Source organism: Gracilinanus agilis, chromosome 1 (genome assembly GCF_016433145.1).
Source record: "Gracilinanus agilis isolate LMUSP501 chromosome 1, AgileGrace, whole genome shotgun sequence".
Taxonomy (NCBI): domain Eukaryota; kingdom Metazoa; phylum Chordata; class Mammalia; order Didelphimorphia; family Didelphidae; genus Gracilinanus; species Gracilinanus agilis.
Window position 1 is genome coordinate 554,720,893 of NC_058130.1, and position 26,484 is coordinate 554,747,376.

General features: G+C 35.5%; 1 protein-coding gene across 1 annotated transcript in view; it reads left to right on the forward strand.

Annotated features, from left to right (window-relative positions):
* The first annotated feature begins 71 nt into the window (after positions 1-71).
* Positions 72-26,484, forward strand: part of MTCL1 (microtubule crosslinking factor 1) — a 168,104-nt gene continuing 141,691 nt past the window's right edge. Inside the window, exons 1-2 of the mRNA XM_044666826.1 lie at positions 72-1,512; positions 25,420-25,644. Of these exons, the coding sequence (XP_044522761.1) occupies positions 319-1,512; positions 25,420-25,644 (1,419 nt within the window). The 5' untranslated portion in view covers positions 72-318. The remainder of the gene's footprint in view (positions 1,513-25,419; positions 25,645-26,484) is intronic.

A 26,484-nucleotide genomic window follows, 5' to 3' on the forward strand; every position in this document is an offset into this window, starting at 1 on the left:
GCAGGAGAGTTGGGAGGGCGGGTGGGAGGGGGTGTCGCAGCTTGGGCTGGGGGGGTCAGGGGGGTGGGAGGCTGAGTGAGAAATAGAAGTGATGAGAGAGCAAACAAGAAGGTTGGAAGCTGCTGTTGCTGGTGCTGCTGCTGCGTTATACCAAGAAGAGGAAGGGGAGGTGGGGGACTGCTGTTCTTGCCCCTGCTCCTGCTGCCATAGCTCTTTCTTAGATTCGTCGGGGATTCAGAGGCTGCGAGCGCTTGGCATTCCCCTGCTACAGAGGCCCAGGCTGCTTCAGACCTTGTCCCTCCGCAGCTCGTAGGGATCATGGAGACTGTGAACGGCACGGGAGGCAGCGGCGGCAGCAGCAGCGGTGGTACAGACGTGAAGCAGCCACCGCACGGTCAACACCACCCCCGCCACCACCACCACCACCCCTTGGCGGAGAAGAAGCGGCTGCAACGCACTCCCTCGCCCGCCAGACCCTTCTTGAAAGATCTTCATCCTCGGGCTCCGGGTCCAGCCCCTGCTGCCTCTTCTTCCACCTCCAGATCTCCTGCGGCCGCTCCGTCGGCACCCAAATCTCCCAGCCTCTCTGGCAAGGCGCATCCTAGTACATCGCAGGCGCCGCCGTCTCCCGGGCTTTTGGCCACCCAGAGTCGCCTCTCTCGACGCAGTGGGGGAGGCCAACTGGGAGCTAAGGACAAGGGGGTGGGAACCGGGAACAAGCAGGGAGGCAATGCCAAGTCCTCCCCTTGCAGCAAGAAGGCAGCCCGGGCACCTACGGGAGAACAGCCGTCGAAGGCTGGAAAGCCACAGACACAGCCACAGACGCCGCTTACAGGTGGGGAACAGGGGGCAGCTACTGTTAAAGGCCGTAAAGGCAAGAGAGGTTCCGGGCCCCAAGGGACAACAGTCCAGACTCCAGCTCCTGCCTCGGCTCCCGTTGTCTGCTCCTTAACCAGCCCAAGCCACTCGGCCCCCACTGCCCAAGCCCCCAACTTCTCTGGTTCCCTGGCTCTGGGCACCCGCATCAGCCACACAGACAGTAGCTCGGACCTGTCAGATTGTCCCTCTGAGCCCTTGTCTGATGAACAACGCCTGATCCCAACAGCCAGCAGCGACGCTGAGTCAGGCACCGGCTCCAGCGATCGGGAGCCACGGGGAGCCCCCACCCCTAATGCCAACGGGAAAGGGGGACAGCCTTGCAGCCCTGAGCCCCTTGGACCTCACTATTCCTCTAGTGCCTCCCCCGGGAGCGGGGGCGGCAGGGCCAGCCCTTCAGTGGTTCCCTCTGGACAGGTGGGGTCTGGAATTGGAGAGGATGCTGAGGGGCGGACCCAGCCGAGATCGACCTCCGGGAAAAGTGGCCCTGGAGAAGATGGAAAGGGGAGGCCTGGAAGCGGCGGTACCAACCAGGCACCCAGCCCGTGTGAGCTGCAGCAGCTGGTGCTAGCAGAGGAGGAGGAGGAGCTGCTGCGGGAGATGGAGGAACTGCGCTCAGAGAACGACTATCTCAAGGTGAGATGGGCGGAGGGAAATTTGGCTAAGTCTGAAGGTAGGTGGGAGCCGAGAGCTTGTTGATCACATCCTCGCCGCTCTGGGCTCCTCCCTCCCAGCCAGAGTTGCTTGGTGCGGGAGGGGCGGACTGGCCACCACCGCTTGATTTAAAAGGCTCTTACGAATCTTCTCCCCCTCCCCTCTTGTTTTTCCCGCCCCTACACATCCTAATACTTAAATTGGGCAGAAAACTCTGGAAGAAGGGAATGGTGGGAGCTTGGGGGTGGGTAAATGGGAATTGCCCTTGGCAGGTTCTCCAAATCTTTTGGTTTTTCTTGTTTCTGGCCTGCTACTTCATGCTAATACGTCTCTGCGCCGCTAAGAAGAGAGAACAGTGGTGTTGGTTTTCCTCTCTAAATTAATGAGCAGCAAAATTACTGCAGACCCTCATTTCTACTGAGTTTAAAAAGCAAACAGAGGAAAGGGCGTTTGTGTTCACAGCCCACCTCGGAAAATATGTTTGTATTCCTGAAAATAATTGCGGGATAGAAAACCACTTGTAATATTTCCTGAAAGAGATTTACGGACTAAGGATCAGGCTTCGGTGCAGATACAAATGTATTTGTGATTTTAATTGGTATGGAGCTTGCAAGTGAAAAAACTCCCTCTCCCAGTTCAGGTCTGCATCTTTGCAATTTGCTCTCTTAGAGTTGTCTAGAGCACTGAGGAATAAAGTGATTTGCCCAGTTGCAGTTGGTGGATACACTTCAATCCAGGTCTGACATCCCTCTATCCACTAAGCTGCAGAATCCTCCATCAGTAAGGGAACACTGTTCTGATCTGGAATAAGGATGGTCGGCCTGAAAGAGCATAGATGCAAGACTCGAACTGGTGGTTGTATTTGAATTAGACAAACTGCGTAAGGAAGCCTGGAAGCGTAAAGTGTAAATTGAGATAGTTGGAATTAGTTGGTGTGTAGTTATCAGAGGAACCTCAAAGTTGTTTTCATTTTATCTACCAAGAGAAGCTTCTGTTTTTTGTTTGTTTGTTTGTTTGTTTTTATTACACACAAACAGTACTTTCCAGGGAATAGCCACTTCCATCTGCCCTCAGCTGCTATATCTTTAATTTTCCCCCGCCTTGTCTGAAAATAGGAACTACATAACAATAGTCCCACAGTTACCCTGTATAATGGCTCATAGTTTGTCTCTGGCTTTTCTCTGAAGCTGTTAAGACCAGGCATGCAGAAAGGAATATCTAAATAATCGTCTGATAGCATGGATCATTTGCATAATCAGCCTGTCTGAATGCTAGTTAGAATGCAAAAAGAGGAAAAAGAAGGATTTTATTAATATAATCTTGTCACTTTCTTTGGGTCTTCATCTTATATTACAAAAAGCAAATATTACCAAGTAGCAGAAATAAATACAATTAATTTATTATCTAATCTCCCCAATACAAAAATCTCAACCCCAGATCATCTAGTTGGACATTCCAGTGAGATTATTTTGTCTAGTAGCAGTGACTGACTTATACTGATTCATCCATACTCTAGAGCTATCTTTTATAAACAGGAACATACATTTTCAGGACAGATTATATGTTAGTGGTCATGGCTGGAGAGGTTGTTTTAAGTCTAAACACAGGGTAGAGTCATGATGAACTGGAAAGATCACAGAATTGGGAATCAGAAGACCTGGATTTTTGTCCTAATTTTTCCATGAACTGGATATATGGCCATAAATAAATCTTATAACCAGGGCCTCAGTTCCCAGACTAGAGGGATCTCTGTGGTTCCTTCCAGTCCCAAGTCTATCAATTAACTCACCCATACAAGTACTAAATCTACCATACTGGACCTTTTAGCAGGTGCTTTAACCAATAGAGTTAAATAATAAGAATCCTCATTAATATTAATGAGAATAAAGGAGTAATATGCAAATTGGGGCTCTAAGAAGGACAATATTAATTCACTGAGGGGGAGAAGTGTCAAAAGGATAAGGTAAATGTTTAATTAAAATTAACTCTTTGTATTGGCCACAAAGTTAAGTTCAAAAGACAACAAGCAAAATGAACACTCTATTAGCCTAATGTAAATACTGGACTTTCTTCCTTCTAAAGTATACTCAAAAATGCTGATCCCTAAAGTACACAATCATGAGAGAAATCATTTTCTTTTAAAAAGATACTCTCCATCAGATCTTGGTTTTTAAAAGATAGTCTCCCATCTTTTCAGGATACATTGTTGGATATTTATTTTTGTGCCTTATTTTGGACATCTTTTCTCTGGTAACTTTTGGCATAATTGATTCCCCTATAAATGGAGTGTGGATATTAATTTCTATCATGTCTGTTCTTATCCAGGGACAAGAATTAAGGGCATTCTTTTGGGGATATACCAATTTTTTAAAAATGTTGTTACTTGAACTACTTCAAATACCAGCCTTCCTTAGGGGTTTTTGTTTTCTCTGTAGTTGGCTAGCTCATAATGGACACTCTAGGCAGGATGTGTGCAAATGGCAGATCAAATCCCAGAGGAGATAGTTAATTTGTTGAAAATGATGTTGTACTCTCTAGAGTATATTCTAGGACTAGATATGACCACCCATGTGACCTATTTCCCATCATTCCCTCTGCATAGAAAGGAAGATATAAAGGTTGGCAATCTGGAAGAGTTAGTTGTGAAATTAATGTCATATATGAATTTTAGTTAAACTTTTTTTTGTTAATTCAAAGGAGAAAAAACCAAACCTAGGGAGAAAATAGGACTTTGGGAATTTTTCTAATGGTTTGTGAATACTTTCTCCAAGTCTAGTACTATTTTGCCGTGCCCTTATTGTCTCCTATCTAGTGATAGTGTTCTCACTATCACTTCTTCAGGTTTTCTGATCTTCTGTCCTATGTGAAACTGGTTCACAAATAGTATTTGTCTATTAATCCATTATTTCATAACAAGAGTCCTATCTCACATAAACTGTTTGACCTTGAGCAAGTCACTGGGCCATAATTTTCTCTATAAGACTGGGGAGTAGTAGCTGAGCTAGATGATCTCTTACATATCTTCTAGCTCTGACATACTGTGATTCTGTGAATTTAATAAAACTCATGGTCAATTGATTTTGTTTCTTATCCTAGAAATTTTAGTCCTAGGTGTTCAAGAAAGCTAAGAACCTATAAAATATTGCCTTCCTTTTTGAGGTCCTGCTGCCACCATTCCTATGAAACTTTTCATTCTCTGTGGAGAGCTGGAATGAGTAAAAAGTCGTTAAACTGAAGAACAAAACCAACAAACCCATAGGAAGAAGTCTTATTGGGTTAATAAGTTCAAATAAAAGACAATTAAAAAAAAACACATCTCAGCAAGCTCTAATTTTAAAATGACAAATGTGCTATGTGCATCAAGTCCCTGAAGTCTTTCTGGGTTGGGTTGTTCTTGATCCAAGAAAAGAAATCTCAAGTCTCTAACTAGGGGAGGAAAGCTTTATCAAAAGCTGTGTCCATTGTGGGTTAATAATAATAGTTAACATTTATGTAGTGTTGACTACCTGCCAGGTGCTGTGCTGAGTGCTTTACAAATATTATCTTATTTGATCCTCACAAAAAATAAGACTTAGAAAAGTTCGGTGCTTATTATGTTCATTAACATTCTAACTAGTGCTTTACTTTCTCATCTGCTTTTCATGGTGGCTTAATTCCTTTGTGTGTAGGAGCATATCCAAGAAAAGCTGTGAATGGTACTTCACCATGTGCTCACCACAACCTTCTCAAAGAATGCCCTTTAACAGTGCTTATATCTTTCAAGTTTGGTTATTTTTTTTGTGGAGCTTTTTGTTTGGTTTTGTTTTGTTTTGTTTTGTCCTCACTGAGAATTGATACTGTTCTCTCTAGAATAAATCTGTTCTAGTTGTGATGGTAGATAAAGTTGGATACAGAAAAAAAAAATTCTTTTCTTAAAGAATTCTGCTCTCTTTAGTATTTCTACATGTTGTACCCCAAGCCTCCACAACATGCAAGTTCATAGAAAGTTATCCTATGTTTGAAGTACTTTGTATAAAAGGTCCCATGATTTCATGTTAGAGGAGAGGGAGACAGAAGAAAGAAAAAGGTGACGAGCTTTTTGCAGGCTTTTCCATCTAACTCCATTGATTTGCATAGACCATAATTATCATCAAGGGAGTAAAAAGAAATTTTCTCATTCTAAAAGTTTAGTCTGAGATACTCTAGACAGATCCAAGAGAAAAAAGGCTAAAAAATTATCTTAAATTGACCAAAAATAATAATAGAATAGAAACTCTCATTCCAAATAATTATGAAATACATAAACTATCTGGGGGAATTGACTTACTAAAGCACCTAGAACACATAGATTCAATTACAAAATGTTCCTTAAAGAAAGAAAGAACAACTTAAATAGTGGATGAAGATTCAGTGCTCATGGCTAGGCCATACCAATATAATAACAATGATAATACTTCTAAAGTTAATTTACACTTTTAATGTCCTACCAACCAAATTACCAAGTGGATACTTTATAGAACTTGATAAAATAATAACAAAATTCATTTGGAAAAATAAATAATCTAGACTGTCAAGGGAAAAGATGAAAAGCAATAAGGATGAAGAAGAAATATATTTCCAGATATCAAACTATATTATAAAGCAGTAATCATCAAAGTCATCTGGTGTTGGTTAAAAAATAGATAGGACAACTATATACACACACTTCGGATATATCCTTATATATGTGCATGTATACCCATATGGTTTAAACAAAATATTTTGAGTAAAAAAATCAAAATTAGTGACAAATATTCTCTCACCCCACAAAATTATATCACAGAGGTATTTTGTCAAACAAATTGTTCCACCACTACTGGGAGAGAGAATATACCTTGAGGACCACATCATCTCCCTAATCCTGCAGACTTACTATGACTGATATTCTTTGATGATCATAGGAACATAGATTTAAGGCTAGAAGGGATCTAAGAATTCATTGAATCCAACTCCTTTATTTTGAGATGAAGAAACTAAGGTACAGAAAGGTTTTATTGGCTTGCCCAGGATCAAAGTTAATTTGTAAGGCAGATTTTGATTTCATATCTTCCTGACTCCAAGTTCAGCACTCTATCTAACATGTTACTCTATCCCATGTTATAATACTTCTCTAGTGGGTGTTTTCCCAGAGATCTTCTCTGCTAGATGTCTTTGCAAAACCGCTTCTGCATTTTGCTGCCATTTTTTGACATTTTCTATTGATGAGCAGAAGTGCGTGCAATAAAAAGAGTGCTGGCCTTGGAGTTAGAGGATGCCTGGTTTAAATTCTGACTCCATCACTTAATACATTTATAACATTATGGAAGTCAACTACCTCTCCAAGTCTTGGTTCTCTCACTTATAAAATGAGAGAGTTGAACTAGATCAGGATTTCTGACATCTATGGATCCAATTTCACAGGTTCTGTGAATGGGAGGAAAATCATAGCTTTATTCTCTAACTGAAATTTAGTTATTTCCTTTGATTTTTGACTGTAGGTAACAAACTATTCTGAGAACAGATCCATAGACTTCATCAAAAGACCAAAAGAGTCTATAATGCACAAAAATAGGTCAAGAACCTCTGGACTAAATATTCTCTAAGGTTTCTTATATATGTCTCTATAATCCCACACCCTTATCCCTTTGGTCAGCTCTTTAACTTTAAGCCCTGTGCTATCAGCTTTTTTGTGATGTAGGTACCAGTCAGCCCTAGGCACTAGTAATTTTAGTCTTTTTTTTTCCCCCTAAATTTTTAAAATTGTTGTCTTCTGTTTCTTTTATCATCATAGTTATACAAAGTATCCCTCTCTCTTCTTCTTCCAGAGAACCACCCCCCCCCCTATAACAAATAGTACTTTTAAGAGAAAAAAATTAGCACAATTGATTGATATATTGAAAAAGTCTGGAAACACAAGCATCTCTGGACTTTTTACCTCCATGAAGGGATGAGTTGGGGATGTCCTCTCATACTTCTTCATATGATTTATATGTGATTTTTATAATTTGGTTACATTCATTTTTGTTGGGGTTTTTTTGGTGTGTGGTTCTTTCTGTTTACATTGTGGATATTATGTATATTGTTTCCTTGCTTCTGCTTTCTTCACTGTATATCAGTTCGTGTAGATCTTTCCATGCTTCTCTACATTCATCACATATATAATTTCTATAGCACAGTCATATTTGATTACATTTATGTTCTTTAGCCATTCCCTAGTGGACGGACATCTACATTGTATCCTATTTTTTTATATCACCAAAAGTGTTCCTATAAATATTTTGGTGCATACGAGGACTTTCTTCTTATTGTTAGTTTCCCTGGAGTATATGCTCAGTAATAGTTTCTGGTTCAAAGAGAATAGACCTTGTAATCACTTTATTTGCATAATTCCAATTTGTTTTCCAAAATATTTGTACCATTTCATAGCGCCACCACCAATGTATTAGTGTGCCTATCATTCCACACACTCTCCAGCACTGAATATTGCCATTTTTTGTTATCTTTGCCAATTTGTAGAATGTGAAATGAAACCTCTGGGTTGTTTTGATTTACATTTCTTTTTTATTAGTGATTTAAAGTGTTCTTTTTATGTGATTGTGAATACTTTGCAATTCTTCTAGGAATATCTTTTCATATTCTTTGACCACTTATCCACTGGGAAATGGCTATTTGTGTGAGTAGTTTATATATCTTGGATACCACACAATTGTAAGAGAAATTTGAAAGATGTTTTTTCCATTTGACTACTTCTCTTCTCATCCTAGGTGCATTAATTTTGTCTGTATAGAAGCCTTTTATTATCATGTAATCAAAGTTTTTTCTTTTCTCTTTTATATTTGACTCTACTTCTTGTTTGGTTAAGAATATAGCTCCTACCTATGGCTATGAAAGGTATATAATGTGCGTCTCTTCTAAAATTTTTTTAACATAATCTTTAACATTAAGGTTGCATATTCATTTAGAATATATTGTGGAATGTAATATAAGATGTTGGTTTAAGCCTAATTTCTGCCAGACTTACTGGATTTCCCAGCAGTTTTTCTCAACTAAAGAGTTTTTTCCTGGGGAATTTATGTTTTCTATGTTAACAAACACTGAGTAATTGAGTTCCATTGTTTCTGATTTTACCCTGTCTAGTCTGTTTCACTGCTCTATCTCTATTTTTAAGACCAATCCCAGATGGCTTTGATGATGGTTGGCTTTATAATATAGTTTATATCTAGAAGTACATTTCTCCTTCATCCCTATTGCTTTTCGTCTTTTCCCTTAATATTCTAGATCATTTTTTCCAAAAGAATTTTGTTATTACCCTATCAAGTTCTATAAAGTATCCACATGATAATTTGGTTGGTAGAGCATTAAAAGTGTAAATTAACTTTAGAAGTATTATCATTGTTATTATATTGGCATGGCCTAGCCATGAGCACTGAATGTTCCTCCACTATTTAAAGTTGTTCTTTATTTCTTTAAGGAGCATTTTGTAATTGAATCTATGTTTTTTTTTTTTTTTTTTTTTTTTTTAGACCCTTAACTTCGGTGTATTGTCTCATAGATGGAAGAGTGGTAAGGGTGGGCAATGGGGGTCAAGTGACTTGCCCAGGGTCACACAGCTAGGAAGTGGCTGAGGCTGGGTTTGAACCTAGGACCTCCTGTCTCTAGGCCTGACTCTCACTCCACTGAGCTACCCAGCTGCCCCTGAATCTATGTTTTTAATGTGCTTTGGAAGGTTAATTCCCCAGATATTTTATGATTTTATCATTATTAAAATGAGATTTTCTTTTCTATTATCTTTAGTCAATTTAAGGTAATTTTTTAACCTTTTTTCCCCTTGAGACTGTCTAGAATGTTTCAGACTAAACTTTTGGAATGAGAAAATTCCTTTTCATGCGCTTTTCGTTCCTTTGATGATAATCATGGTCTATATAAACCAATGGAGTTAGATGGAAAAGCCTGCAAAAGGCTGGTCACCTTTTTCTTCCTTCTGTTTCCCTCTCCCTTAACATGAAATTACTGGACCTCTTACATAGTATGTCCTTTATCCTACTTCACAGCTTCTATTTTCTCATGATAATTGTTTTCAATTAAGTGCTTCTAGGCTGTTTCAGCAAAATAGGGTTTGTTAAGTGACTGTGGAGGGTTCTCAGATCTTTAATGGTTATAACTACAGTTGTGCTGACCAGAGCTCAAAAGCAGAAACACTGCTAGGCAAGCAGGAGCTGTACTTGTATGATTCTGTTTTTTTAAATAAACCCCTTTATCCTCTTAATTCACTAACTCTTCCCTCCCCCTTTCATTTTTCAAAGCAGAAGTTACTCCTGATTCTTTTCTGACAACTCTCCTTTCCACACCTAATCTGTATTAGTCATGTGAAAGAATAGATATATTAATCGGAGGAGGCAAAATCATGTTGATCACTGGAAACTCAGAGTTCATCAGCTGCTGGAGTGAAATATCAGTTTGGTAAACAATGGTAGCAGGTCCATAGACCTTGTTAGCCACAGCTGTGCCTCTGCTCAAAACATTTCCATTGTCCAGGGGGAAATGAAGTGGATTATTTGTATATTATAAGAGACAATAGTTTCTGTCTGAAGCTCCCAGTAGAATGCATTATTGTAACACTAGCCAGATGACTATTCCCACTGTCTAGATTGTATCTATTTAAAGAAAGCTTATTGAAACAGAAAAAAAAAATTGATTTAAAGTTGTATAATTGAGGCAAAAATTTGAATAAGAACAAAAAATAGTGCATATGAAAAACCAGGAATTTGTTTTTTGTTTGAAATTTGAAAAAGGATAATTAATTATAGGTTTTCATAAATATTTAAAAATACATATATTTTCATTCACTGTTTTCTCCAATATACAATGCAACATTTTTCTTTTAGCTTGAGATCTGTAATAAAACTTAATTTGTATGGGAAGAGGAAGATATTTTGACAATTCAGCATTGGTGTGATTAGACAATTTCTTTTGTAAGAAAAAAATTGTTCTTTTAAAATCAGATTAATCTCTCACCTAGGTAATAGATCAGCATTTATATACTTGACAGAAGTGACACTGACAATTTAATATAAAAGGCACTGGATATCATTAAGATTTTTCTTTGTGATTTCTGCCTATGCAAAATGACTTTTTCTCTTAGCAATCTCTAAATTGTTTCATAGACGCAACTTTGTAATTAGTTCAATTAAATTACATATGAGACATATTTCTAAGTTTTGTGATATAAATAATTCTAAACTGGGATTTATTATCTAAAATTTGTTGTAACAGCATCTTAAAAATTTTTTATGTTATCATTCTGTTCTTAATAACTTTTGATGACCATGCTATTCATGCTGCTACTACAAGTATTTATAATTTCTTCTGTAATCTTTCTTTTTTTTTAAAACTCTTACCTTCCATCTTAGAATCAATACTGTGTATTGGTTCTAAGGCAAAAGAACAGTAAGGGCTAGACCATGGAGGTTAAGTGACTTGCCCAGAGTCTGAGTGTCTTAGGCCAAGTTTGAACCTAGGACCTCTCATCTCTAAGGCCTGGCTCTCAATTCACTGAGCTACTCAGCTGCTCCCTTCCATACTCTTTCTAAATGCTTCTTAGTAATAGTTAATTTTACACTGACGGGGGATTTTAAAAATAAATCATTATTTTTGTTCTAGTTCTAAAGAATGCCATGTTATGAATAAGAGTTGACATTGCCATGTTATCTTTCCCTTTTTTAGTAGCTCAAATATCATTTGTAAATTAAGTGAAAAAAAAATGATAGACTGAACTGCTGTCATTCTTGGAGGTGTATATGACTTCCTGTTTTGTTTTGTTTTGTCTTCCATCTGTAGATCATTGCTTTAAACAGCTAAGAGTTTCAGACCATCCTTGGTTGGTAGTCTAAGAAAAGGAGATATATTAGATTAACTTCACTTTTCTTTGAAGACATTATTTGAGCAGCAGATAATTTTAGGCATTTGGTGACTTGAATCCTTTTAAAAGCAGACTTTCTGTAAGCAAAATTTGCATGAAACCATTTCTTTTACTAAAAAAAAATTCTAAATGTTGAATCATGCGCTTTATTTACTTTTTATTTTAAAATTAAATTAATTTTTATTTTCTTTCCTTTCTACCCACCCCCAATTGAGGAAAAAATAAAGAAAAACAAAACCAAGTTACAAACTTGCATAATCAAGCAAAATAAATCCCTGAAGAGACCATGTCTAACTAATACATGTTGCATTATGCATCCTGACCATCATTTTTCTTTGAGAAGATGGTCTAGGTAGCTCTTGATTGTTATCATTGAAGACTATATCTTTAGTGAGATTCATATGGAAATGAGGTGAAAGAGCTGCCTAGCCCTTTGGTCAAAATCTCATCTGTTGGTTCATTTTTGAATATTTTGGGGCATTCAGATCCCTAGAGATCACCGGACAATTTCTGTAATAGCTTTCTTCCATCTCACTCTGAAGATTAGCTTTCTTTATCCACTGTTCAAAATTATTAGCTGGAGGTCTAGGTAAGAGAAAACCTGGGAATCTTTTGTGGATTGCAAGTCCAACATGAACCAGGCGTGGTGTGGCTGCCAAAAAAAGTCATTGCAGTGTTAGTCTTCATTAATAGAATCATTTCCAGAAGAAAGGAGATGATAGACTCTGCCTTGGTCAGACCATATGTGGACTATTATATTTAGTACTGGTACAGGGACAAGCTGGGACAGTCAAGGGCTTGGAGACCAGACTGGACAAGCATTAGTTAAAGTAACTGTGGATGTTTATCCCAAAGAAGAGTGTGCCATAGAGTAGAAAGAACACTGAATTTGGAATCTGAAGAGCTGGGTTTGAAGCCCCACTCAATTATTTAAAACTTGTACAACCTTTTTTGTTGTACAAGAAAGAATTTTACCTTCCTGGACCTCAGTTTTTCATATGCAAAATGGGGAGAGAGTTTGGACTAGGTAGTCTCCAAAATCCTTTCTAGTTCTAAATTATTGTCCTATGACATAGTAACTATCTTCAAATATTTGAAGGACTTCCACAAGGGAGAAGAATTATGCTGCTTCTGTTTGGTCCACAGAATAGTTGGTGGCCTTAGAAAAGGGGCAAATGTAGCCTTCACATAAGGTGAATCCCCAACAATTAAATGTATCTAAATGTGGAACAGTCTACTCAGGAGGTTGCTGGTTCCCTTTCCTCATTCAGTCATTTCAGTTGTGTTCAACTCTTCCTGACCCCATTTTGGGTTTTCTTGGTAAAAATACTGGAGTAGCTTGCTATTTCCTTCTCCAACTCATTTTACAGATGAGAAAATGGAGAAAAAATAGGGATAAGTGACTTGACCAGGATCACACAGCTAGTGTCCGAGGACAGATTTGAACTCAGAAGGATGTCTTCCTGATTCCAGCTCAGCATACCTAGCTGCCTCCCTTCTCTAGAATCCTGTAAATAAAAGCTCAATGATCACATATGGAGGAAATGTTATCCTGGGCAAGTGACTTAAACTCCATTATCTATAAAATGGAGATAAAAATAATACCAATTTCACAGAGTTGTTGTGAATATCAAATGGATTAACATATGTAAAATACTTTGCAAACCTTAGAGAGCTATAGGATTTTCAGATATTCTAATTGTGATGATGGACCAAGTGCCTTTGAGGTCTTGTCCAGTTCCAATATTTTTTTTTTTCAACAGACAAGAGCTCTCTTATTTCGCTTAGTTGGGAAAAAGCCATAAGAATCACGGAAAGTGAAGGCAAAAGCTTTTTAGCATGAACAGTCTCTGGTCATCCTCCCACACGTCTTCATTAAACTCTCATTCTCCCACACTTATTCATTAAAAGTCTAGTTTGAAGCAGGCCACAGAGGTTATTTTCTGTTTGTTCAATGTGTTCTTTCGAAATAGCCAACATTGCCACTCCTTATGAGGGCGTGGGAGATCTTTTTGCTCATAATTTAAACTCTGTTGCCCTATGTGTACTAACTAATATATCTTTATATCTATCATATACATAATATTATATTCTATGTAATTTTATATTTGTAGGAAAACACTTTCCCAAAATATTACTTATATTATTATACACTATATTATTATATTGAAATTATATGTAACATATAATTTTATATTTACATTTTTTATGTTCTTAGGAAAACACTTTCCTAAGAATTAAACTTTAATGGAGAAATATCGAGAAAGGATAGTAGAATCCTAAATTTGTTCTCTCATTGCCTTAGAGCATATGGCATTTACTGGATTAACCAACACACATTTATTAAGCACCATATGCCTGGCCATGTGCTAGTCATTGAGGGATACAAAAACTTAAATGTCAACAGTTCCTGCCCTCAAGGAGCTTATATTCTATAGGGGGAAAACATTTATGCACATATAAGTATATAGAAAGTATAATCAATGACAGCTAGGTGGCTTGAGAGCCAGTCCTAGAGAAAGGAAGTCTTGGGTTTGAATCCAAAATCAGATACTTCCTAGCTATGTGACTTCTGGGTAAGTCACTTAGCCTCTATTGCCCAGTCCTTACCATTCTTCTTTCTTGAAACCAGTACTTAGTATTGATTCTAAGTTGGGAGGGTAAAGGTAAAAAAAAAAGTATAATAACAATAATTTTAGGGGGAAAGTGAATTTGCATGCTGCCTTGAACAAACTAATAATCTTAATTAATTTCAAATTTTATGAAATATAAAAAGTTAAAAAAAACAGAATTTGCTTGAGGAAGTTAAAAGACTTAAATAATAACTCACATTTAATGAGTATGATAAAGTGAAAAGATTGCTGATATTAGAATCAAGAGATCTGTGTTGAAATCTTGGCACTATTAATTACTACTAACACTATGTGACTGGGCAAATCGCAACCTCTCTAAGCCTAATTTTTCTCATTTATACAATGGTGGTTGAATCTCCTACCTCACTAGGTTATTAAAAAACCACTGGAGTGGTATGTGTGATTTGTCAGATGTGATTTGTTGGAATACAGGTCTCTCAAGTTTACAAAATGTTTGTCTTAGAATGTTGGTAGTATTACAATATTTTATAAGGCATGTTTCTTCAAAAGAACTCAAAGCACTGCTTTCGAGTATTCTCACTCAGAAAATATTTTCATGTTCTACTCAAATGCTCTCATTAATTCTCTTCAGTATCCCTGCAAAATACAGATAACAACAAAAATGCTAAAAATATAGAGAGAACTGGAAATAAATTGTGTGAGACATGTAAGGTTTTCAGATGAGAACTCAAAATATTTAGTTTATGAAGAATAAGGAGGGCACTTTTGGCAATCAAGCCAGACCTTCCTACACAATGATTTTGACAGCTAATTAACAGTCATTGCTCTTGAAGATTAACTCATTTCAACTTTAAGATTTACACATCTTTATTAGACATTATAACTCTTAGCAAAAGGTAAATCACTTGGTACAGTATCTGGACATAAATAGCACCATATAAATGTTAGTTATTGTTATTTTCAAAGAAGTTATCCTTTATCATTATGTAAACTCTATAAAGACTCTTGGAAATGCAGAATGAACAATTTTATTCATTTAGTTGTTTAGGGAACGGTAAAGCTTTCAAAACACATCCCTTCTATTGGTTGATTTGTTTTTAGAGCAGATTCTATTTCAAATAATTCCTCAGCTAGGTTAGATGTTCTTTAGTATGCAAATATGAAAAATGTAGAGGAATAAAACTGCTACTTTGGAGATATTTCTAGAAAGAAAATGACAATAGGCTTAAAAATAGATCAGATGGAACACTATCTACATCCTATGGACTTCTGCCTCCAAAAAGCAACACATTATTCAGTATTTTTTTTTGTTACTCTTTCTTCCATGACAATTGTTAGAGTATCTGTTGGACTGAACTGAAGAAAATTAAAAGATACTTTAGTAGAATTTGGTAGTGCCATTGAACTTCAACTTCATTGACTAAAATAACTCCTTAAAACACTAGAATTGATCGAGGAAAAATATATGTTCTTGAAACATCAAGAAATCATGAAACAAGTCAAAAGAATGATAAAAATAAAAGTAAATGTAAAATATCTCATCCAAAAAGAAGGTGGCTTTAGCTTGGGGGAAATAGCTCTTTACTATCTATAGATCTCTGACTTTTTGGATTGAATGCAGAAATAACAATTAGTAGCAAGAATCCTAGAACAGAACGATAATGTAAAAGTTTATAGCTTAGTGCAGTTAGGTTTGTGTAAGAAATTTTCTCTCATGAGCAGTCAATGATACACAGTTTAAATGAATGGGAATGAAAGTTTATTGGGTTGTGTGTCTTAATCACCAGTAATCCTACCATGTACCCTTTCATTAATCTCCTTTCTTCCAAAGCTTGTCTTAGTCTATACACAGTAAATCTTATATCCCAGTTACCATTCTCCCCCCACCTCCCAATACCTTACTAGAGTTTATATCTGGAGTATAGAAACATTTGCATGGAGTTAAGAAGAGTGGTTTAGAATTGGGACAACAAAAGCTGATAAGGAAATAAGAACATATCTATGTCCTGATTTGTTATTTTTGGTTAGAACCTGAAATTTCACACCTGAAGAGAACTCCACTATGGAAATTCTCTCCCAAAAGAGAGAATTGCAGTACTTCTATATATAGTCTTGGCCTGGGACACGTAAGGTTTGCCTGTAATCATACAGGTGGTATATTCTATAGATAAAACTTGAAATCATATCTTTTGGGCTGGAGCCATGATGGTAGAGTAAAATCAGCATTTCTCATATTCTCTCCCAAACCAACCCTCTAAACAACTTAAAAAAAACCCCAAACTCAGCAAACAAAATTCTGAGCTGGATAACAAACAAACAAAAGTATCACGATTACTCATTTTTCCAGACTAGGACAGCTTAGGAGGACAAAAAGAGAGGGCTGTAGGCACTGGGGTGGGGACTGGCTAAAAGTTCATCATGGTAAAAGCAGCATCAATTATGGGGCTGGAAGCCAATGGCAGAAAGAGCAGTGGATGCCTTAGAAATGCTAGGTATCTAAGGAGAGTAAGGGGCCTAAACACCTTGTTAGAAAGATATTATATCTGTGCTAATACCTAGAAGAGCATCTGGTGTTATTTGGTAGGCTCTTTAGCCATTACCCAGTTCTGGGTCATAGTTATAGGGTAGAGAAGGGTGATTATAGACTGCGGTTACAATACAACTATGATCCTACCTGGGTAAGGAACAGAGCACATAAAGAGGATAATAATAAGAACTCTCACTGGATCACATCATCTTGGAAGCACCAAAAACCAATATATACCCAGATCTAGCCACAGAAGTTTAGACTGAACTTCCCCCTCCAAGCAGAGTCCAACTCTAACATAAAGACCAAAATCAAGAAATAGTTTGGGGAAATGAGCAAACAACAACACAATTACCCAACCATAAAAAAACAAAACAAAACATCTATGGTGGCAAAGAAGATCAAGACATAAACTCAGAAGAAAACAATGACTTGAAAACATTTGCAAGTAAAGTCTCAGAGAAAAATGCAGATCAGAAATAAGCCCAACAAGAATTCTAGAAGAGCTAAATAAAGGAATAAAAAAAGAGCAAAATAATGATTTTTTTGAAATCAGATAAAATTGGTAGAGGAAAAATTGGGCAAAGAAGTGAGAGTAATGCAAAAAAAACTATCAAAAGAAAACTAACATCTTGGTAAGAGGTATAAAACCTCACTGAGGAAAATAACTTCTTAAAAATTAGAATTGGTCAAGTGGAAGCTGATAACTTCATGAGACTTGAAGATAAAATAAAACAAAGTCAAAAGACCAAAAATATGGTGGGGGGGGGATGTGAAATATTTCATCAGAAAAACAATTGACCTGAAAAACAGATTGAAGAGAGCTCATTTAAGAATTATTGGACTTTGGATACATCCCACTTCCTTTGTGGGAGGTGTCTGAGGGAGAATAAAAGAAGAGAAGCACGAGTTTTCATGCCTTTTCCCCACCAACCTGGGTGGAGAGCTTTGGTCCCTGCATAGCTGCCATATACTTTCCCAAATCTTCCCTTTTTCTAAAAATCCTAAATAAAGCTACCTGACTTTGGGGAAAAAATTATTGGATCCCCCAAAAGCCATTGCCAAAGAAAAGAGACATTATACATCATATTTCAAGAAACTATAAAAGAAAACTTACCAGGTATATTAGAAATGAAAGGCAAAATAGAAATGGAAAGAATTTATCTATTACCTCCTGAAAAAAAACCCCAAATTAAAAATCTTAGGAATATTATAGCCACAACTCAGAGTTTCTAGATCAAAGAAAAAAATAGTGCAAGCAATTAGAAAAAAATTCAAATACAAAGGAGCTACATTCAGGATAGTACAAGATTTAGCAGTTTCCATACTAAAGAATTAGAGAGTGTGGAATATGATATTCTAGAAGGTAAAGGAGCTAGCATGACCAGCAAGAATAACCTATACAGCAATACTGAGTATAATACTTGGGGGGGGGGGGGGAAGAGAGGGAAGGTAGAAATGGCTATTTAATGAAATAGTGGACTTTCAAGTGTTCCTGATGAGAAGACCAGCAGTGAATAGAAAATTTGATATTCAAACATTCAAATAAGACTCGAGAGGCATTAAAAGTTAAATATGAGTGAGAAATCATGAGACTTAATAAGAATTAAACTGTATATACTCCATTATGGGAAGATGACACATGTTACTTCTAATTTTATCATTATTAAGGTAGTTATCTGGAGTTTACATAGTCAGAGAGCTTGGGTATAAGGCTATTATGTTGAGATAATCAGAATGGAAGGATGAGAAAGAATGAATCACTGGGAGAATAGGGTGCAAGGGAGGAGAAGATTAGGAAAACCTCACAAAAAAGAGGCACAAACAAGGACGAGTTTTTACAGTGAAGGAGAGTAGGCAATGCTTATTCTTTACTCTCATCTGAATTGGTTCAAATATGGAATAATGCATATATGCACACATAGTTGAGTATAGAAATTCATTTTACCCAATAGGAAGTAGGAAAGGAAAGGACTAAGAGACAGGGAAAGTGGGAAAAGAAAGGGTAGTTTAAGGGAGGTAGTGATCAAAATTTTTGAGGAGGGGACAGGTTGAAAAAAGAAAAGGATAAATAGAAGAGAACCTAGCAATTAAAAATGTGAATGTAAATATGAGGAATTCATCCATAAAATAGATATAGATTGAAGAATGGTTTAAAAACCAGAATCTAAATATGTTTAAAAGAAACATGCTTGAAATAGAGACACACACAGAGTTAAAAATCAGAGGCTGGAGCAGAATCTTTTATGCTTCAGTTGGAGTAAAAAAGGCAGAGGTACATAATATGATCTCAGACAAAGCAAAAGCAAAAATAGACTTAATAAGAAAAGATATTCAGGGAAATTACATTTTGCCAAAAGATGCCACAGACAAGTTGATACCATTACTAAACATATCTGCACCAAACAGCATAGCATCCAAATTCTTGAAGGAAAAGTTAAATGAGCCATAGGAGAAAAAAGAGAATAAAACTATACATGTGGGAGAATTCAGCGTTTCCCTTTCAGATATAAAAAATCTAACTGTAAAATAAAGAGGTGAAGGAGATTAATAGAATGTTAGAAAAGTTAAGTATTATGGACCTTTATAGTATATGGAATGGGAATAGAAAAAAATATACTTCTTCCTTAGCTACATATCATATCTTCACAAAAATATCAGGGCATAAACATATGTTAGTCCATAAAACCTCACAAACAAATACAGAAAAACACCTTTCCCAAGAAAAAATATAATAAAATTACTTTTAATAAAAGGCCACAGTAGCATATATTAAAAATTAATTGGAAACTTAATCTTAAAGAAATAATGGGTCAAAAACAAGTCTTATAAACAATTGATAATTGCGTTAAAGAGAATAGCAATAAGATATTATAAAAAAATTCATGGGATGCAGCCAAAGTAGTACCTAAGGACAAATTTACATCTCTAAATGCTTTCATTAGCAAAAGAGAGGACAAATAGATATATGATTTTAGAATAAGCTTTAAAAAAAACTAGAAAAGGAACAAATTTTAAAATTCCAAATAAACACTCAAATAGAAATCCTAAACTTCAAAGGAAAGATTAATAAAATTGAAAGTAAAAAAATCAAACTAATATTATATATTAGTTTGATTTTTAAAAACTATATGGATATATACATATTTTTAAGAAAAACAACAAACCATTGGCTAACTTGATTTTAAGAATAAAAAAGAAAACCAAATTGCCAGTATTAAAAAGTAAAAGGGTAAAAAACCTATTAATGAGGGTGAAATTAAAAGCAATTTTGCTCAATTATATGCTAAGAAAACTGACAGTCTAAATGAAATGAATATTTACAAAGATTTGCTCAGATTTATAGAAGAAATATATCTCTTAAATAACTCTATCTTAGAAAAAGAATAAGTCATAAATAAACTCCTTAGGAAAAATCCCCAGGACCAGATGGATTAAGAAGCAAATTCTACCAAACATTGAAAAAACAATTACAATACTACAAATTATATTTAAAAATATGTAAAAAAGAATCCTACCAAATTCCTTCTATGTGACGAATATAATGTTGATACCTGGGGACAGCTGGGTAGCTGAGTGGATTGAGAGCCAGGCCTAGAGATGGGAGGTCCTAGGTTCAAATTTGACCTCAGACACTTCCAAGCTATGTGACCCTGGGCAAGTCATTTGACCCCCATTGCCTACCTTTACCACTCTTCTGCCTTGGAGCCAATACACAGTATTGACTCCAAGATGGAAGGTAAGGGTTTAAAAAAAAAAAGAAAGAAAAAAAAATAATGTTGATACCTATTCTAGAGAGAAAAAACAGATAGAAAACTATGGACAAATTTCTTAATTGAATATTGATCCCAAATAATAAATAAAATATTAGCAAGAAGATTATAGCAATATATCATAAAGGTTATATACTGTTACTTGGGAGCATTTATACCAGGAATACAGGACTGGTTCAATATTAAGAAAACTAAAGTATAATTGACTATATCAACAAAAAGGACCAAAAAATTATGTGATTATGACAATAGGTATGGAAAAGGCTTTTGAAGAAATACAATAACTGTTCCTATTAAAACTATTTTACTTCGAATAAATAGAACTTTGTTTTTAAAATGATAAGTAGTATCTGTCTAAACCCAAGAACAATTATTATCTGTATTGGGAATAAGATAGAAATGTTTCCTGTAAGATGTGAAGTGAAACAAGGTCTCCATTATCACTAAAATTATTCAATATTGTGCTAAAAATGCTAGCTATAGCAATAAGATAAAAAGAAATTAAAGGAATTTGAATAGATAATGAAGAAACAACTCACTCTTTGCAAGACGCTATGATGGTATAAGTAGAGAAACAGAAAATCAGCAAAAAACTAGTTGAAAGAAATAACTTTCAGCATATTTGCAGAATATAAAATAAAATTGCAAAAATTATATATACATACATATAATTCATATAACATATAAGTTATATATATGTAGCTACCAAAATTCTGCAGAAAAACAGAGAAATTCCATTTAAAATAACTTCAGACCATATAAAATGTTTGTGAGTTTACCTGCTAATATACACACAAGAATTATATGAAAACAATTACAAGATACTTTTTACATAAATAAAGAAGATCTAAGCAATAAGATTGGCTGCACCGGTAGAATAAAACTGATAATACTATGCAAATTAATTCACTTATTCAATACTATACTAATCAAAATACCAAATAATTATTTTATAAAACTAAAAAAAAATAGAGACAAAATTCATTTGGTGAAATGAAATGTCAAAAATACAAGGAATATCAATTAAAAAAAAGAAGTGAAGGAAGGCAAACTATTAGTACCAGATTTCTAACTATACTACAATGTAGTAATCATCAAAACAATCTGGTACTAGTTAAAAATATAATCAGTGGAATAGATTAGGCACAATATACAGAAGAAAATGACTATAATAAATTAATGTATAATAAACCCAAAGATCCAAGATATTGGGGCAAGAACTCATTATTTAAAAAAAAAACAAAAACTTTTGAGTGCATTGTAAAACAGTCTGGCAGATACTAAACATAGACCAACATTTCACAGTATGTACCAAAATATGGTCAAAATGGGTACATGACTTAGACTTAAAGCATAAGCAAAGAATCAAGAAAAGAATCACTTTTTAGATCTATGGATAAAGGAAGAGTTCATGACCAAACAAGAGCTAGAAAAGATCAAGAAGTTAAAATTAATTATATTAAGTTTGAAAGATGTTGCATAAACAAAACCAGTATAGCCAAAATTAGACAGAAATGAGGAAACTGGAGGAAAATTTATAGCAATTTCCTCTTATTTCTTAAATATATAAGGAACTGAGGCAAATTAATAAAAAAGAGGCTTTCTCCAAATGATAAATGACTAAAATATATAAACAAGCATTTTCCAGAAGAAGAAATAAGAACTAGAAGATGTTCTAAGTCACTAAAAATTAGAGAATGATGAGTTAAAATGACTCTGAAATACCACTTAATACCCATCAGATTGGTCAAGATGACAGAAAAAGAAGACAAATGCTGGAGGGGATGTGGAAAAATAAGTTCACTAATGTACTGTTGATGGAGTTTGAATTGGTACAACCATTCTGGAGAATGATTTGGAACTATGCCCAAAGAGCTATGAAACTGGGCATATCCTTTAAATCTTGTGATACCACTACTAGGTCTATTCTCCAAATAGATCAAAGGAAAAGGAAAAGGAATCATATGTAAAAAAATGTTTATAGCAGCTTTCTATGTGGTAGCAAAGAATTGAAAACTGACCCATCAATTAGGGTATGCCTGAACAAGTTGTGCTAGATCATTGTGATGGAATACCAGTGGGATATAAGAAAGACTGAGAAGGATGGTTATATAAGAAACTGGGAAGATTTATATGAGCTGATGCAAAGTTAAGAGAACAGAACCAGGAGAACATTGTACACATAGCAATACTGTAATAATAATCATCTGTGAAAGTCTTAGTTTCTTTGATAACTCAGTGATCCACAACAATTCTAAAGACTGATGATGAAAAATGCTATCCACTTCCAGAGAAAACTGATGAGCTCTGAGGGCAGATTGAAAAGTTTTTTTTTTCATTTTATTTTTTCTTGCTTTTTTTTTTTTTTCTGTTGCATGCCTAACATGTAGAGGTAAGGAGAATCATATCTTCCTTTCCAAAGTCAGTCCTCTATATACTAAACCAGGCTTCCATATCAAATAACTAAGTATGTTTTATGTATATGGATCATTCATCTGTACTAAAGAGTCAAAGTAGGGATGGGGTGAAAAATGAGATAGGTGAGGTCAGTAAGCCCCTCTATAAGCTTACATTCTATGTGGGAGAAACAATATATTACCACTAGTGCCCCCCCCAAAATTCTGCTGTTAATAATCAAAATGATCCTTATATAGAATTGTTTCTTATCTGAAAACTGAGATGTGTATTGTGAAACAGAAATTTACATACATTGAAACACATGTTATGGTTCTGATAAAATAAAATAGTTAAATTAAAGTTGTGAACCAATGTGCTTTAATTTCAATAGTGCTTAGAGGCTGGTGCCTTTAATAATTATCTACTTTTAAAGTCTGCGATTTTGAGACATCCTTTTGAATGGCAAATCCCAGAGACTCCTTTTTATTGTATTAGAGGCCAATAAGGCATTGATAGGAATAACTTTGTACTTAGAAATTTTTTTTTACTTTTATTTTTTTCCCCATGGTTACATGATTGGTGTTGTCTCCCTCCACCTTTCCTCCCCACTTCAGGAGTTGACAAGCATTTTCACTGGGCTATACATGTATTATCACTCAAATCATCTTTCCATATTACTCATTTTTGTAATAATCTTTTAAACCCCAAATTAAAACCCCAAACCCCAAATTATATACCCACATAAACAAGAGATAAATCATATGTTTTCTTCTGCATTTCTACTCCAACAGTTCTTTCTCTAGCATGGAGAGCATAAGTCTCAGAATTGTCCTGGATCATTGCATCACTATTAGTAGCAAAGTCTATTATTTTTTATCATCCCAGAATGTTTCAGTTACTGTATACAATGTTCTCCTGATTCTGCTTATTTCATGCTGCATCAGTTCATGTAGGAAATCAAGCAGTTCATCATTCCTAATAGCACAATTGTATTCCATCCCCATCACATACCACAATTTGTTGAAACATTCCCCAAACAAGGGACAGCCCTTCATTTCCCATTTTTTTTGCACCACAAAAAGTGCAACTATAAATATTTTTGTACAAACAGGTCCATCCTCAATTTTTTTTATCTCTTTGGGCACAGATGTGGTAGTGGTATTACTGAATCAAAGGGCATGCATTCTTTTAAAGCCCTTTGGGCATGATTCCAAATTGCCTTCCAGAATGGTTGGATCAATTCACAACTCCACCAGCAATGCATTAATTAGTGTCCGAACATTGCCACATACCTTCCAACATTCATTATTTTCCTTTACTGTCATATTTACCAGTGTGCTAGGTATCAGGTAGTACCTCAGAATCGTTTTTATTTGCATTTCTTTAATGAGGAGGGATTTAGAACTCTAATTTTTCTAAATTATTTTCTAAATTATTGATTTTTGATTGTTGATTATTGATGATGAAAATTGATTATTGATAATGTATTCATTTGAAAACTGCCTATTCATATCCCTTGACTATGTATCAATTGGGGAATGACTTGATTTCTTATAAATTTGACTTAGTTCCTTATGTTTGAAAAATTAGACCTTTATCAGAGAAATTTATAAAATTTGTTCCCCGATTTATTGCTTTCCTTCTAATCTTGGTTGCATTGATTTTGTTTGTACAAAACCTTTTAAATTTAATATACAGTGATCCCTTACCTATTGTGAAAGTTACTTTCTAGAGACCCTTGCTATAGGTGAAAATCTGCGAAGTAGCAGCGTTATATTTATTTACATTTTAAGGCTTTATAAACTGTTCTCTCTCTCCTATAAACCTTTCCCACACTCCTATTAACCTGCAGTCACTGAACCAATCAGTGCCCAGGATACAGAACACAGCACTGTGGTTGGCTGCCTTTCATTCCATCAGCCAATAGTGTGCCATGATAAGTGTAATTCCTCTGATACAGTATTAGATTTTTCTTTTAACCTGGTGTTCAACACAATGAAGCCACAATAAGTGAACCATGACATAGCAAGGGATGACTATAATCAAAATTATCCATTTTACATCTTGTCATGTTCTCTATCTCTTGTTTGGTCTTTTCTCCTTCTCCATAGACATGACAGGTGGACTATTCTACGTTCACCTAATCTTTAAACCTAATTATAATATCACTCTTTATGTTTAAGTCATATACTCATTTTGAACTTATGTTGGTATATAGGGTGTGAGATATTGATCTAAACCTAATTTTTGCCATACTCTTTTCCAATTTTCCCAGCAGTTTTTGTCAAATAGTGAGTTCTTCTCCCAAAAGCTGGGATTTGGGGGTTTATCAAACACTATCTCGCTTAGTTCATTTACTCTTAGTCTATTTCATTGACCCACCCTTCTATCTCTTAGCCACTACCAGATTGTTTTGATGATCACTGTACAGTTAAAAGATCTGGTACTGCTAGACCACCATCTGTCACATTTTTTTCATTAGTTCTCAATTTTGTTATTATTTTGTTTTAGTTCTGTAAAATAGTTTTTTGGTAGTTTGATAGGTAAGTTTTGTATTTTTAAAGTTAATTTGTAGATGTTCTGGGTTTTGTCTCTGTGGGCCTGTAAAACTGGGTAGGTTTTTTATTTGTTTTGTTTTGAATGAGGCAGGCTTGTAAATCTTCTTGGTTTGGCTTTGTACAGGATGAACTGGATGAACTTCGTGCAGAAATGGAAGAGATGAGAGACAGCTATTTAGAAGAAGATGTTTATCAACTGCAGGAACTTAGACGAGAACTGGACCGTGCTAATAAAAACTGCCGTATCTTGCAGTACCGTCTCAGGAAGGCTGAACAGAAAAGCCTGAAGGTTGCTCAGACCGGTCAGGTAGATGGAGAGCTTATCAGAAGTCTGGAGCAAGATTTAAAGGTATGTGATCATTAGAACTCAAGCATGCCTTTCTGACCAAAAAAAAGGAAAAAGGTTTTTGTTGGCATTCGAATCTTGGTTCTGGGAATGAAAAAAGACAAACTAAGTAATTCTCAAACTTGTGGTCTATGTGGCATCTCTATGTTTTCTTTTTTTTTTTTTTATTCCTATGTTTTTTGAAAGACATTAAGTAGGAAGTATGTTGCTTATGGGATTTTGAAGTATGATGATGATGTTGATGGCAATGATGATAGATAGAAAACTTTTTAAGTACTTTATGGTTTACAAAGTAATTTTTACACATTGGTGATTCTAGTCCGCTCTTTCAGGAGATCTGCCCCAATGGGTTGTTGAGTATACTAGGCCTCTAAGAGAGCCTTAGAAATGTTGAAGAAGAGCTAAAGTATCCTTTATCAAGATATATAAAATTAATCAAACATCTTGATAAGGGATCCTTAACCTGTGGTCTGGTCAACTTTAAAAAAATTTAATATTGTGATAACTGTATGTCAATAAAATTGTTTTCCTTTATTTTCTTATGTATTTTGTTTTATTCATTTAAAAATGTTATAATGAAATGAGTTCTATAGATCTCATCAGCCTTACCTGCCAAAGAAGTCTATGACACAAAGAGGTTCAAAATCATTAGAGTAAATAAACTTCAGCTGGCCTCCAAATAGGATGAAAACACTCTAAGAATTTCCTACCTAGCTTTATCCATAGACACCTTTCCTTCATACAACCAACATTCCCATCAAATAAGATTCTTTACTTTTCCCCAAACATCCCTCGATGCATTTTATTCATACTTCCCTCCTTGCCTAAGATAGCCTTCTTTCC